The 13299-nt window shown below is 48.1% G+C and overlaps 1 protein-coding gene across 5 annotated transcripts in view; it reads right to left on the reverse strand.

Moving 5' to 3' along the window:
• Positions 1–1803: 1803 nt before the first annotated feature.
• The window catches only part of LOC129846192 (axin-1-like), a 78184-nt gene continuing 66688 nt past the window's right edge, over positions 1804–13299 (reverse strand). For 4 of the 5 annotated variants that reach the window (XM_055914168.1, XM_055914172.1, XM_055914170.1 and 1 more), the window contains 2 exons: positions 7781–7942; positions 1804–6728 (listed from right to left, as the gene is read on the reverse strand). In XM_055914168.1, the coding sequence (XP_055770143.1) occupies positions 6602–6728; positions 7781–7942 (289 nt within the window). In that variant the 3' untranslated portion in view covers positions 1804–6601. The remainder of the gene's footprint in view (positions 6729–7780; positions 7943–13299) is intronic. The other variant, XR_008758215.1, reaches the window with a different exon arrangement.

Genomic DNA, 13299 nt, shown 5'->3' on the forward strand with positions numbered 1-13299 from the left:
ATTTAAGCATGATCCCATTACCAGTAAAACATTATCAAAACCTATTTCTTTCACTTACTTGCTGTTTTGTTCAGTCATTTCATTCTCAACCAGGATTTCATCATGTCACTGTCTGTTTCCATGTTGTCCAGCTGTGTCTGTAACATTTCACGTAAACCCTGTTTCTTGTCTGCATCGAAGTAGCGGTCCTTGTATCTAGCAACGAGCATGGTGGCGACACCGTAAAGAGGCTCAGAGAGAATGCCATCGAATCGCTTGTTCACAGCTTCGAGTACTTTTCCAAGTTAACCCCACGGTCTGTGTCGTCAGTTTTGTTGAGCAGGCGTTTCAATGCCATGACAGAGGGTATCACGTCTGCTGCAGACGGAGTTGATGAGCTTGTTTCTCCAGTCAGTTGTTTGAATGGCGCTAGGAGTGTGTTCATGTTCCAAACATGTTCTCAAATGCCATTGAAACGGCAGCAGTGGTATGAGAACCTGCACATTCTTCAGCAATACGGCTTTCCTCAGTAGGAAATCCTCATCGACCCACTGTGCTGTCAGACTCCGCATGCCCATGGGGCTGACATCGCAGGTCCAAATGTCAGTCGTGAAGCTAATAGCAGTGAAGCACGTAGTAAGTAGCTCATGGATGTGCGTTTCAACAATACTGTGTAACTCCGGTAGGGCAACATCTGAAAAAATAGTGGCTACCTAGTACTGTGTACTGGAGCTCGAGGTGTTCGACCAGTTGGCGAAAGCCAACGTCATCCACGACAGAGAACAGTTGATTGTCAAGGGCAATGAATTCTATTATCTTGGCGTTAATGGATTTCGCCTTTGAGTTGTCTCGCTGAAATGTTCTTACTCTTTCAAATGAATGCTCGATACACAGCAGACATTGTGGGTGAGGTTAGGAATGCTGTGTTGTAAGTGTAGCGCTACAATTTGTGGCGTCATTACATCATCTACCTACGTTACATAAGTATGAACGTCAGCTTTGACATCGGTTTTGCACAGAGGCGTTAAATTAGACATCGGGCCGATGCCTATGTTGCCATTTTTAGCCAATACCGGCCGATTCCGATATGCTTACCGATATATCGTGCTTCCCTAATTGGTGCCTTTAGCAGGCTCCATGTATAGATTGGTGCCTTTAGCAGGCTCCATGTATAGATTGGTACCTTTAGCAGGCTCCGTGTATAGATTGGTACCTTTAGCAGGCTCCGTGTATAGATTGGTACCTTTAGCAGGCTCCGTGTATAGATTGGTACCTTTAGCAGACTCCATGTATAGATTGGTACCTTTAGCAGGCTCCGTGTATAGATTGGTAGAAATGACTCCCCAGACTCATCAATGTTAAGGTTTTCTAGAGCGTCAATAGATCCTTTTCACATAAATCCTGGCGGCCCTCGACGACATAGCGGCGGCCAGCGACGGCATAGCGGCGGCCCTCGGCGGCATAGCGGCGGCCCTCGGCGGCATAGCGGCGGCCCTCGACGGCATAGCGGCGGCCCTCGACGGCATAGCGGCGGCCCTCGACGGCATAGCGGCGGCCCTCGGCGGCATAGCGGCGGACATCGCGGCGGCCCTCGACGGCATAGCGGCGGCCCTCGACGGCATAGCGGCGGCCCTCGGCGGCATAGCGGCGGCCCTCGGCGGCATAGCGGCGGCCCTCGGCGGCATAGCGGCGGCCCTCGACGGCATAGCGGCGGCCCTCGGCGGCATAGCGACGGCATAGCGGCGGCCCTCGGCGGCATAGCGGTGGCCCTCGACGACAACAGAATGATGCTCTACTACTCCATCAACAAGGACAGGGGTCGTATTTTATTCAATGTATTTATTAACGAAGTACCTTTTTAAAAAGAAATGTACAAGTGAATCCAGCGCTCTGCAATCTCTGTGTAGTTTATAAACCTCAGAGACTGTCTGTCAGCGGGTTGAGGACAGAAGACATAGGAAATATGGCAATGTACATATTTACATAGTGAAGAGCTTGTCAAGACCGACACAGCGTAATGTTGGTTGAAAATAATAAACAAAATGACAGTGATTAAAAAAACAACACCACCTACAGGCGAATGCATGTAATGACAGGTTTTTATGACAATCAGTGATTGCCGTTTTAGGATGGGATTAAAAAGGCACAGTTTTCACCCCACAACCACTGACATCTGGGCCTGTATTCAGAAATCTTCTCAGAGTAGGTTGGCTGGATCTAGGATCAGGCTGCCCCCCCGTCCATGTAATGTCCCGTAGGCTGCCCCGTCCCCCGTCCCCCCGTCCATGTAATGTCCCGTGTGGCTCAGTTGGCACTTGCAACACTGGGAGGGGGTGGGGACCAGTATCAATACATGTATTCCACTCACTACTGTAAGTGGCTCTGGATAAGAACATCTGCTAAACGACATAAATGTCATGTTATTCATTTCCAAAAACTGATCGTAGATCAGTCCCACATACTCTGTAGTGACCCTGTAACATCTTAGTTAAATGGAAATTACCTTCATTATAATAATTACCATTATAAAAAAAAGGACCCTTACAGCTTTTCCCATTCATTTATGAGAATTCCAGGGTGACGTCTCAAATGGCACTCTATTCCCTATATAGTGCACTACTTCTTACCAGGTCCCTATGGCCAATGGCACCCTATTCTCTATGTAGTGCACTACTTAAGGCCAGTAGTGTACAAATAGAGAATAGGGTGCCATCCAGGACACCCCCCCCCCCCCCAATACTTCCAATAACACAGCATTAAATACCATTCAAAAGGGGCAATGTAGTTTACAACTACAAATAAAACTAAAAATCGGGTATAATCCAATGTATAATCGTAAAATACATTTTATATAAAATGATAACATGCTTGCCAATTATTTGGACAGATATTGTCGCATGAAACAACATTCTCTCATCTAAAACGTTATAATTCAGAGGACGAGATAGTGGGTCACCATCTTGGATTTATAGCGGGTCACCATCTTGGATTCTTTGGGATGAAATAGTCCTATTGTGTATTTACCCTCTTGGACCAGATCGGAGTACAAGTCACCTTCAGGCACCGTTTCTCCAGAAGTTGATTTAAACCACAATACATTTAACTCCACATTATAGACTGGACTATTGGGGGAAATTGGGATAACCAAGTTAATTTCTACCATACAGACAGATACACAATAAAACAAGATATTTCACGACGGGACTAACTGTACGGACAGAGACACAGACAGACGCATTTTGAGAGATGTACAGACATCACAACATAGACAGGTTATGGATTTTCTTTGGCTGTTTACATAGATCCACACACCGTAGATTGGTTCATTGTAGAAATACAACGTAGTACATAGAACACACACAGTCCAGGAACCTTGGAGTAAAAAACAGATCCTAAGAGAGTTTCCTCTCCAGAGAGTGACGCCTTATTCCCTATATAGCGCACTACTTCTGACCACAGCCCTATGAAACCTGGTGAAAAGTAGTGCACTATATAGGGAACAGGGTGTCACTTGAGACACAACACAGGGTTAGGGGTAAACTGATCCCAGATCTGTGCTCTGCTATGGGGCAGCTTTGATCTGAAACAGATACAGGCCCTGGGACAGAGAGGAGAAGTTAGGGGTAAACTGATCCCAGATCTGTGCTCTGCTATGGGGCAGCTTTGATCTGAAACAGATACAGGCCCTGGGTGTCTGAGGGGAGAAGTTGGGGAGAGTTGCAGTACATTAATGATCGACAGACAGTTTTCAAATTCCAAACCGATCCCTAGACCCCACTCCAAACCTAGGGTGTAGGGGGTTAGGGTTCAACCTAGGGTGTTAGGGTTCAACCTAGGGTGTAGGGGGGTTCAACCTAGGGTGTAGTGGTTAGGGGTTCAACCTAGGGTGTGGGGGTTCAAACTAGGGTGTAGGGGTTCAACTTAGGGTGTAGGGGTTAGGGGTTCAACCTAGGGTGTAGGGTTCAACCTAGGGTGTAGGGGGTTAGGGTTCAACCTAGGGTGTAGGGGGTTAGGGTTCAACCTAGGGTGTAGGGGGTTAGGGTTCAACCTAGGGTGTAGGGGGTTAGGGTTCAACCTAGGGTGTAGGGGGTTAGGGTTCAATCTAGAGTGTAGGGGGTTATGGTTCAACCTAGAGTGTAGGGGGTTAGGGTTCAACCTAGAGTGTAGGGGGGTGTCAACCTAGAGTGTAAGGATTAGGGTTCAACCTAGGCTGCAGGGATTAGGGTTCAACCTGGGGTTAGGGGTTCAACCTAGGGTGTAGGGGTTAGGGGTTCAACCTAGGGTGTAGGGGTTAGGGTTCAACCTGGGGTTAGGGTTCAACCTAGGGTATAAGGGGTTAGGGTTGCACATAAGTAAAAGCATATGTCCCGAAGTGCACACTATACCCTATATAGTACACTACTTCTGACCAGAGCTCCATGAACCCTGGTAAAACGTATCACACTATATAGGGAATACGGTGCCCTTTGGGACAAACAGCCAGAGGCAGTTGAACGGGATAATAGACATGAAGCGTCTCCTGGAGAAGAAGGCCTGAAAACAAGATGACAGCCCTTACAGGAGCCATCTGGCTTTACAATATATACCTTTACATAGAAAAAATACAAGGAGTCCCACACTCTAACACCCCCCTCATAGTGCACTAGCTGGGGAATAGGGTGCCATTGGCCATAGGGCTCTGGTTAAAAGTAGTGCACTAGAAAGGGAATAGGGTGCCATTGGCCATAGGTCTCTGGTTAAAAGTAGTGCACTAGAAAGGGAATAGGGTGCCATTGGCCATAGGGTTCTGGTTAAAAGTAGTGCACTAGAAAGGGAATAGGGTGCCATTGGCCATAGGTCTCTGGTTAAAAGTAGTGCACTAGAAAGGGAATAGGGTGCCATTAGGGACTGTACTCCAGCCTGTACACATGTTAAAACCTACTAGTACCTGTACATTACCCACCCAGAAAAAATACTAAAATGTCTACAGGTAAAAAGACAACTTTTCCTTTTTATGTCCGTAGGCGTAGCGTTGTATCAAAAATATACAGCTGCAGTAAACCAGTTTTATACAACCATGTTCGTTTGAACAGAATGCTTTGACATCGCTAGGTGACATCAGAGGATGGGGCGTGAAGGTTCTTTATGATGTCATTATGATGTCTTTATGATGTCTTTATGATGTCATCATGATGTCATCATGATGTCTTTATGATGTCATCATGATGTCTTTATGATGTCTTTATGATGTCATCATGATGTCTTTATGATGTCATCATGATGTCTTTATGATGTCATCATGATGTCTTTATGATGTCATCACGATGGCATCATGATGTCCACGTGTTGAGGAGATGAAGGCTCTGTGATCAAAACCCTCACCTCATCGCGTCCCAAACGGCAGCCTATTCCCTATAGTGACCAGGGACCAGAGGGCTTTTATTTTGAAACATAACAGCTTGTAGAAACACCGGCGTTCATCTCCAAATGATTTTAAATGCCGGTATTCCAAAAGTATTCCCAGGCATAAATAGAGAGATATGTGATTGTATACAAATGTAAGAAAGGTTTGAAGTGATTATGTTTTAGTCAAATATTCTATCTGTTTGTGCTTGTTGTAGTCAATTTGCAGTCCACAAATGATATGTAATTATATTCAGGCCCCCTGACCAGCCTGTGGCCCCCTGACCAGCCTGTGGCTGAATCTAGTCGATGATCACTGGGGTCTAGGGTGCTTTTTGGGCCGCATTCATCCCCTCTACCCCCTCAGCGACGAGACTAGGGACTGAAGGGAGTGAGATTCTGGAATGGAACTCAGCCGTCATCCTGTTCCGAGCACCATGACGTCTCCATAGCAACTTAGCAGCAGCTGGTTCTGCAAGGAGAACAGCTTCCCCAGAGCAGGAGTGGAAGACTGTTCGGAACGGCTGTTCCCCCTGTTCCTCCCTCCATCCTTCTGTCTCGTCCCCCAGAGCAGGAGTGGAAGACTGTCCAGAACGGCTGTTCCCCCTGTTCCTCCCTCCATCCTTCTGTCTCGTCCCCCAGAGCAGGAGTGGAAGACTGTCCAGAACGGCTGTTCCCCCTGTTCCTCCCTCCATCCTTCTGTCTCGTCCCCCAGAGCAGGAGTGGAAGACTGTCCAGAACGGCTGTTCCCCCTGTTCCTCCCTCCTCCCCCAGAGCAGGAGTGGAAGACTGTTCGGAACGGCTGTTCCCCCTGTTCCTCCCTCCTCCCCCAGAGCAGGAGTGGAAGACTGTTCGGAACGGCTGTTCCCCCTGTTCCTCCCTCCTCCCCCAGAGAAGGAGTGGAAGACTGTTCGGAACGGCTGTTCCCCCTGTTCCTCCCTCCTCCCCCAGAGCAGGAGTGGAAGACTGGTCGGAACGGCTGTTCCCCCTGTTCCTCCCTCCATTCTTCTGTCTCGTCCTCCTTTCCAAACGTGTGTTCCTCTAAGCTTGAACCAGGCAGTGACATTCTGTGTACCATTCCATTCTTCTGTCTCGTCCTTTCCCACCCTCCTTTACTCCCCCGCTCCTCCTCATCCAAAAGCACTCTCTCCACCTCCTCTTCCTCCGGTCCGGTTCAGTCTTTTCTCTGCGTCATTGTTCCTCCTCCACTTCCTCCCGGCTCCATTTCCTGTTTCGTGGTTCAGTCCACCTTCTCTACCTTACCGATGATCTTCTCCTCATAGATGGGCAAGACGGCGTCGTCCTCTTTGACTTCCTCAAACACCACGCCACAGTCAAACTCATCACTCACCTTCTTAAAGTAGAACCTAGAAGACACACACACACACACACAATGAATCAACACACACAGGGAATCAACACACACACACACACAATGAATCAACACACACACACACAATGAATCAACACACACACACAATGAATCAACACACACACACACAATGAATCAACACACACACAATGAATAAACACACACACACACAATGAATCAACACACACACAATGAATCAACACACACACACACACAATGAATCAACACACACACACACACAATGAATCAACACACACACAATGAATCAACACACACACACACAATGAATCTACACACACACACAATTAATCAACACACACACACAATGAATCAACACACACACACAATGAATCAACACACACACAATGAATCAACACACACACACACACAATGAATCAACACACACACACACACAATGAATCAACACACACACACAATGAATCAACACACACACAATGAATCAACACACACACAATGAATCAACACACACACACACAATGAATCAACACACACACAATGAATCAACACACACACACAATGAATCAACACACACACAATGAATCAACACACACACACACACACACACAATGAATCAACACACACACACACACAATGAATCAACACACACACACACACAATGAATCAACACACACACACACACACACACAATGAATCAACACACACACAATGAATCAACACACACACACACACAATGAATCTACACACACACACAATGAATCAACACACACACACAATGAATCAACACACACACACAATGAATCAACACACACACACACACAGTGAATCAACACACACAATGAATCTACACACACAATGAATCAACACACACAATGAATCAACACACAAGTAGTGCCCTACGTAGGGAACAGGGTTATAAGACAGGACTTCATCGTCCACAGGTATTCACCCAGTTCCCTTCATAGGGCCCATAGGGCTCTGGTCACAAGTAGTGCCCTACGTAGGGAACAGGGTGCCATTTGGAACCATGGTCTCCAGAGCTTAATCTCTTTGACGACGACCTCTCACCTGTAGAAGCCCTTCTTGGTGAGTAGCTCCTTGAACTGTCCCAGGGTCACCACGCGACCTTTGACCGTGGTGCGGTAGGGGATTGGCTCGCCACAGAAGTAGTACGCCACAGTCACGTTCTCACACTGTGACCCCTGTTTCTTACTGCTTAAAGACTTCTGTCTGGAGGAGAGACGGAGACATGAGACAGACAGCACTGCTTAAAGACTTCTGTCTGGAGGAGAGGAGAGACGGAGACATGAGACAGACAGCACTGCTTAAAGACTTCTGTCTGGAGGAGAGGAGAGACGGAGACATGAGACAGACAGCACTGCTTAAAGACTTCTGTCTGGAGGAGAGACGGAGACATGAGACAGACAGCACTGCTTAAAGACTTCTGTCTGGAGGAGAGGAGAGACGGAGACATGAGACAGACAGCACTGCTTAGAGACTTCTGTCTGGAGGAGAGACGGAGACATGAGACAGACAGCACTGCTTAGAGACTTCTGTCTGGAGGAGAGGAGAGACGGAGACATGAGACAGACAGCACTGCTTAAAGACTTCTGTCTGGAGGAGAGGAGAGATGGAGACATGAGACAGACAGCACTGCTTAAAGACTTCTGTCTGGAGGAGAGGAGAGACGGAGACATGAGACAGACAGCACTGCTTAAAGACTTCTGTCTGGAGGAGAGGAGAGACATGAGACAGACAGCACTGCTTAAAGACTTCTGTCTGGAGGAGAGGAGAGACGGAGACATGAGACAGACAGCACTGCTTAAAGACTTCTGTCTGGAGGAGAGGAGAGACGGAGACATGAGACAGACAGCACTGCTTAAAGACTTCTGTCTGGAGGAGAGGAGAGACATGAGACAGACAGCACTGCTTAAAGACTTCTGTCTGGAGGAGAGACAGAGACATGAGACAGACAGCACTGCTTAGAGACTTCTGTCTGGAGGAGAGGAGAGACGAAGACATGAGACAGACAGCACTGCTTAAAGACTTCTGTCTGGAGGAGAGGAGAGACGAAGACATGAGACAGACAGCACTGCTTAAAGACTTCTGTCTGGAGGAGAGGAGAGACGGAGACATGAGACAGACAGCACTGCTTAAAGACTTCTGTCTGGAGGAGAGACAGAGACATGAGACAGACAGCACTGCTTAAAGACTTCTGTCTGGAGGAGAGGAGAGACGAAGACATGAGACAGACAGCACTGCTTAAAGACTTCTGTCTGGAGGAGAGGAGAGACAGAGACATGAGACAGACAGCACTGCTTAAAGACTTCTGTCTGGAGGAGAGGAGAGACATGAGACAGACAGCACTGCTTAGAGACTTCTGTCTGGAGGAGAGGAGAGACGAAGACATGAGACAGACAGCACTGCTTAAAGACTTCTGTCTGGAGGAGAGATGGAGACATGAGACAGACAGCACTGCTTAAAGACTTCTGTCTGGAGGAGAGGAGAGACGAAGACATGAGACAGACAGCACTGCTTAAAGACTTCTGTCTGGAGGAGAGGAGAGACGAAGACATGAGACAGACAGCACTGCTTAAAGACTTCTGTCTGGAGGAGAGGAGAGACGAAGACATGAGACAGACAGCACTGCTTAGAGACTTCTGTCTGGAGGAGAGGAGAGACGAAGACATGAGACAGACAGCACTGCTTAGAGACTTCTGTCTGGAGGAGAGGAGAGACGAAGACATGAGACAGACAGCACTGCTTAAAGACTTCTGTCTGGAGGAGAGGAGAGACATGAGACAGACAGCACTGCTTAAAGACTTCTGTCTGGAGGAGAGGAGAGACGAAGACATGAGACAGACAGCACTGCTTAAAGACTTCTGTCTGGAGGAGAGGAGAGACGGAGACATGAGACAGACAGCACTGCTTAAAGACTTCTGTCTGGAGGAGAGACAGAGACATGAGACAGACAGCACTGCTTAAAGACTTCTGTCTGGAGGAGAGACGAAGACATGAGACAGACAGCACTGCTTAAAGACTTCTGTCTGGAGGAGAGGAGAGACGAAGACATGAGACAGACAGCACTGCTTAAAGACTTCTGTCTGGAGGAGAGGAGAGATGGAGACATGAGACAGACAGCACTGCTTAAAGACTTCTGTCTGGAGGAGAGGAGAGACATGAGACAGACAGCACTGCTTAAAGACTTCTGTCTGGAGGAGAGGAGAGACGAAGACATGAGACAGACAGCACTGCTTAAAGACTTCTGTCTGGAGGAGAGGAGAGACGAAGACATGAGACAGACAGCACTGCTTAAAGACTTCTGTCTGGAGGAGAGGAGAGACGAAGACATGAGACAGACAGCACTGCTTAAAGACTTCTGTCTGGAGGAGAGACAGAGACATGAGACAGACAGCACTGCTTAAAGACTTCTGTCTGGAGGAGAGACGAAGACATGAGACAGACAGCACTGCTTAAAGACTTCTGTCTGGAGGAGAGACGATGACATGAGACAGACAGCACTGCTTAAAGACTTCTGTCTGGAGGAGAGGAGAGACGAAGACATGAGACAGACAGCACTGCTTAAAGACTTCTGTCTGGAGGAGAGGAGAGACATGAGACAGACAGCACTGCTTAAAGACTTCTGTCTGGAGGAGAGGAGAGACATGAGACAGACAGCACTGCTTAAAGACTTCTGTCTGGAGGAGAGGAGAGACATGAGACAGACAGCACTGCTTAAAGACTTCTGTCTGGAGGAGAGACGGAGACATGAGACAGACAGCACTGCTTAGAGACTTCTGTCTGGAGGAGAGACAGAGACATGAGACAGACAGCACTGCTTAAAGACTTCTGTCTGGAGGAGAGACGGAGACATGAGACAGACAGCACTGCTTAGAGACTTCTGTCTGGAGGAGAGACAGAGACATGAGACAGACAGCACTGCTTAAAGACTTCTGTCTGGAGGAGAGACAGAGACATGAGACAGACAGCACTGCTTAAAGACTTCTGTCTGGAGGAGAGGAGAGACGGAGACATGAGACAGACAGCACTGCTTAGAGACTTCTGTCTGGAGGAGAGACAGAGACATGAGACAGACAGCACTGCTTAGAGACTTCTGTCTGGAGGAGAGGAGAGACGAAGACATGAGACAGACAGCACTGCTTAGAGACTTCTGTCTGGAGGAGAGGAGAGACGGAGACATGAGACAGACAGCACTGCTTAAAGACTTCTGTCTGGAGGAGAGACAGAGACATGAGACAGACAGCACTGCTTAAAGACTTCTGTCTGGAGGAGAGGAGAGACATGAGACAGACAGCACTGCTTAGAGACTTCTGTCTGGAGGAGAGGAGAGACATGAGACAGACAGCACTGCTTAGAGACTTCTGTCTGGAGGAGAGACAGAGACATGAGACAGACAGCACTGCTTAAAGACTTCTGTCTGGAGGAGAGGAGAGACGGAGACATGAGACAGACAGCACTGCTTAAAGACTTCTGTCTGGAGGAGGAGAGACAGAGACATGAGACAGACAGCACTGCTTAGAGACTTCTGTCTGGAGGAGAGACGATGACATGAGACAGACAGCACTGCTTAAAGACTTCTGTCTGGAGGAGGAGAGACGAAGACATGAGACAGACAGCACTGCTTAAAGACTTCTGTCTGGAGGAGAGGAGAGACGAAGACATGAGACAGACAGCACTGCTTAAAGACTTCTGTCTGGAGGAGAGGAGAGACGAAGACATGAGACAGACAGCACTGCTTAAAGACTTCTGTCTGGAGGAGAGGAGAGACGAAGACATGAGACAGACAGCACTGCTTAAAGACTTCTGTCTGGAGGAGAGACAGAGACATGAGACAGACAGCACTGCTTAAAGACTTCTGTCTGGAGGAGAGACAGAGACATGAGACAGACAGCACTGCTTAAAGACTTCTGTCTGGAGGAGAGACAGAGACATGAGACAGACAGCACTGCTTAGAGACTTCTGTCTGGAGGAGAGGAGAGACATGAGACAGACAGCACTGCTTAGAGACTTCTGTCTGGAGGAGAGGAGAGACATGAGACAGACAGCACTGCTTAGAGACTTCTGTCTGGAGGAGAGGAGAGACATGAGACAGACAGCACTGCTTAGAGACTTCTGTCTGGAGGAGAGGAGAGACATGAGACAGACAGCACTGCTTAGAGACTTCTGTCTGGAGGAGGAGAGACAGAGACATGAGACAGACAGCACTGCTTAAAGACTTCTGTCTGGAGGAGAGACGGAGACATGAGACAGACAGCACTGCTTAAAGACTTCTGTCTGGAGGAGAGGAGAGACATGAGACAGACAGCACTGCTTAGAGACTTCTGTCTGGAGGAGGAGAGACAGAGACATGAGACAGACAGCACTGCTTAGAGACTTCTGTCTGGAGGAGGAGAGACAGAGACATGAGACAGACAGCACTGCTTAAAGACTTCTGTCTGGAGGAGAGACGGAGACATGAGACAGACAGCACATGGTGATAAACAGAGTTTATGTCTGTCAGAATGACTGGTCCATCAGCGTATTGGAGTCTCCCTCCTCACCCAATACAGCCTCCTGTCCCAGTAACTTTACATCATGTAGTAGAAATTCTACACAGGGACACTGGAAGTCAATCTTAAATGAATCATTCTTTATTATCAGTGCGCTGGAGAGGTTCCAACCAACTGAATGCACCATAGTACACATGTCAATCAGGAGCTCCACCGGGGAAGTCCCGTTAGTTCTCTTATATACAGACAAGTTATATTTGCATGACTTACCTTGTTCATCATTCATAATTAATGAATCACCAACACCGGGTCCTAACACGTGACCGACCAACACCGGGTCCTAACACGTGACCGACCAACACCGGGTCCTAACACGTGACCGACCAACACCGGGTCCTAACACGTGACCGACCAACACCGGGTCCTAACACGTGACCGACCAACACCGGGTCCTAACACGTGACCGACCAACACCGGGTCCTAACACGTGACCGACCAACACCGGGTCCTAACACGTGACCGACCAACACCGGGTCCTAACACGTGACCGACCAACACCGGGTCCTAACACGTGACCGACCAACACCGGGTCCTAACACGTGACCGACCAACACCGGGTCCTAACACGTGACCGACCAACACCTCACAAAGCTTCTTCTCTCCAAACTGAGACCTTGAAACAGAGATATCATTTCTTCTCAAAACAAGGTTCTGGGCATACTGCCAAATTGCAAAAACTGATAGTGAGGATTCGTTCAATCAGTCCCTTACATGAACACAGACATTGGTTATTAGAAAAGCACAAACATATAATTTTCCATCTCAATCTCAAACCTAACACCTCCTCCTCTCCAGCCTCCTGCTCGAACCCCTGATACTAATCTCAAACCTAACACCTCCTCCTCGCCAGCCTCCTGCTCGAACCCCTGATACTAATCTCAACACTAACACCTCCTCCTCTCCAGCCTCCTGCTCGAACCCCTGATCCTATTCTCAACACTAACCCCTCGTTCCAACCTCAACCCCTGCTCCTAATCTCAACACTAACCCCTCGTTCCAACCTCAACCCCTGATCCT

This window comes from Salvelinus fontinalis, unplaced genomic scaffold (assembly GCF_029448725.1).
Source record: "Salvelinus fontinalis isolate EN_2023a unplaced genomic scaffold, ASM2944872v1 scaffold_0474, whole genome shotgun sequence".
Classification (NCBI taxonomy): Eukaryota; Metazoa; Chordata; class Actinopteri; order Salmoniformes; family Salmonidae; genus Salvelinus; species Salvelinus fontinalis.